The sequence below is a fragment of the Harmonia axyridis genome, chromosome X (genome assembly GCF_914767665.1).
Source record: "Harmonia axyridis chromosome X, icHarAxyr1.1, whole genome shotgun sequence".
NCBI lineage: Eukaryota > Metazoa > Arthropoda > Insecta > Coleoptera > Coccinellidae > Harmonia > Harmonia axyridis.
In genome coordinates this window covers 26,957,275-26,959,598 of record NC_059508.1, presented here as the reverse complement: position 1 = coordinate 26,959,598, position 2,324 = coordinate 26,957,275, and the positions used below count along the sequence as shown (strand labels likewise).

Genomic DNA, 2,324 nt, shown 5'->3' with positions numbered 1-2,324 from the left:
GGCCCCAAAGGAATTTCTGGAAACTTGGACAACCCTTGAACATATAATTGAAATATTCTGGTTCCTCCAAGTGACTTTGGATATACTATACTTAATTCTCGACCACTTGTGGTCGGTGTTTTATATACTCATTAGTTTCTGAAAAGATATTAAGAACAAAATAACCAAATAATATTATTTAATATGAGTTCCTATTTTGAAATACTTATAGAAAATGAAAACTTTTGCAGAATAATTTTTTTACGTTCCCAGTGTTTCTTACTCAATTACCTCATCTGAAATCCATCTGATTGATATAAATATAAAATTTTTAAGTGAAGACGAGAAGCGAGCGGCCACTATTATTAGTGGTCGAAAACAAACAAAAAAATGGTCGAGAACTCTGCGGCATGGTCGTGACCCGAATGTTATTCAGATTTTCTGTTTTCACATTTCGAAGGTTGAATGCGAAGAGAACGTTTAAAATTATATGACAAATTATTTAAAACTAGCCAAAGAATCGATGAACATCAACACCTTTAAAATTTGATTAGTTTATGTGTGAAAAAGTCGTACCCGAAATCGATGTTTTTGTTAATTTGGTCGAAAATCAGAGCATTTACCCTACTTACGAATGTCAGTAGGACCGTGAAATTGTCGCAATTTTATTATACCCAAAGTGATCAGATGATAAAAAAATCTTTTCAATGAGGAAATATTGTGGCTCTGAAAAGGGCCGTTTCACATACAGATTGTATTTATGATTTCTTTTCTGTCTTCTTTGGCAAGAGGACGGCTTGGATATTCGGTAAAACACCACCTTGAGCGATAGTTACTCCCGATAGCAATTTGTTCAACTCTTCGTCGTTTCTGATTGCCAGCTGAAGATGTCTGGGAATAATTCTGGTTTTCTTGTTGTCACGTGCTGCGTTACCGGCCAATTCCAAAACTTCGGCGGCTAGATATTCCATAACAGCGGCTAGATAGACGGGTGCTCCAGCTCCAACTCGTTCAGCATAATTTCCTTTGCGTAATAAACGATGAATACGACCAACTGGAAATTGTAATCCAGCTCGGTTGGAACGAGACTTTGCCTTACCCTTAACTTTTCCACCTTTACCGCGACCAGACATTATAATATAATAATATAATACGCGAATATGGGAGAGTAAAATGATTGTTGGGCTTTGATAATTCCTCGAATATGTCCTCGTATACATATATATATACTCGCGGTTTCGACCAATCAGCGTAGTACGTTCCATACTCTGAATGAGGTAGGGCTTAGTATACTAATTTCATACATTGAATGCCATTGATTGCCATCCATAGAGTTTGAATTATTATTTGTTTTTTGTTTGTTTTTTTATTTGCATACAGTCCCAATATATTTGATAATTGGTTCCGCAAACAGCTAGAAATTAACAGGAAGAAAAATACAATCGCACAGTTGACTATGCAGGTTTAGTCATTTCATTTGAATCTTTCACCTTAATGAAACATTCGTCTGTAATATATAAATCATCTAGTGCTGCGATCACTATTCTGTAAATGACATCTATCATCTGCGTATAGAGCTAGCATATTCCTTGACCTTTTTGGGGCGTTGCATATGCAGATGTTGTTGATTTTGGGCTTAGAACTGAACCTTGAGGCACTCCTGCTTCCATTTGTCTGGTGGGGATATTACGTCGTCTATTTTGACATAAAAACTCTTCAGAATCCGAAAAGCTCGAGCGTTCTATCAGATACGGATCAAAATAATGATTTTGACTTATTTATTCGGTGTGATGTCATTTTGATGATGACATCAGCATATTGGATTCCCTTCACTTCTAGGTACTGTTGTTGCCTAGTGATACCGGCAGCTAGATAGGTCAGGAGAGGAGTTTTTTTTCATCTTTCGTAGAAGTAGATTGTGTGATATTAACTACGTCCTTTGGGGAGACCTCTGATTGCTTACGGGCTCTAGAGTTTCCGTTAATTGAAGAACACGTAATGATTGTAACAGCATGATATATGTAATCTTTTAGCGTTAGTTACTCTGAGAAATACAGAGTTGAAAATTACTACACAGCAGAAAGGATGCCCCAAGAATAGGATCGAAAGAACAGCTAATAGACATCCTAATTAGGAAAAAATCTGGGTAAATCTTTTTACGACATACATATTTAAATTTTGAGAATATACAAGATCCGACCCCAATTAAAATAAACTTCCTGGAGTATGCGACTGGAGAACTATGATATCATCTAACATTCTAAGGCAAACATAACCACTAAGCAGATCCCCAATTAATGGGGGCCATTTCTATCGAGACTCCTCCACCCCTACTCAACTCTATC

General features: G+C 36.7%; 1 protein-coding gene across 1 annotated transcript; it reads right to left on the bottom strand.

Annotated features, from left to right (window-relative positions):
* Positions 1-719: 719 nt before the first annotated feature.
* LOC123686251 (histone H2A) lies at positions 720-1,148 on the bottom strand. The gene has a single exon (XM_045626268.1). The coding sequence runs from the start codon at positions 1,110-1,112 to the stop codon at positions 738-740; it is 375 nt and encodes a 124-aa protein (XP_045482224.1). The 5' UTR covers positions 1,113-1,148; the 3' UTR covers positions 720-737.
* Positions 1,149-2,324: the final 1,176 nt, after the last annotated feature.

Coding starts and splice junctions, on each gene's coding strand:
- LOC123686251 (XM_045626268.1), bottom strand. CDS start 1,112: ATGTCTGGTCGCGGTAAAGGTGGAAAAGTTAAGGGTAAGGCAAAGTCT.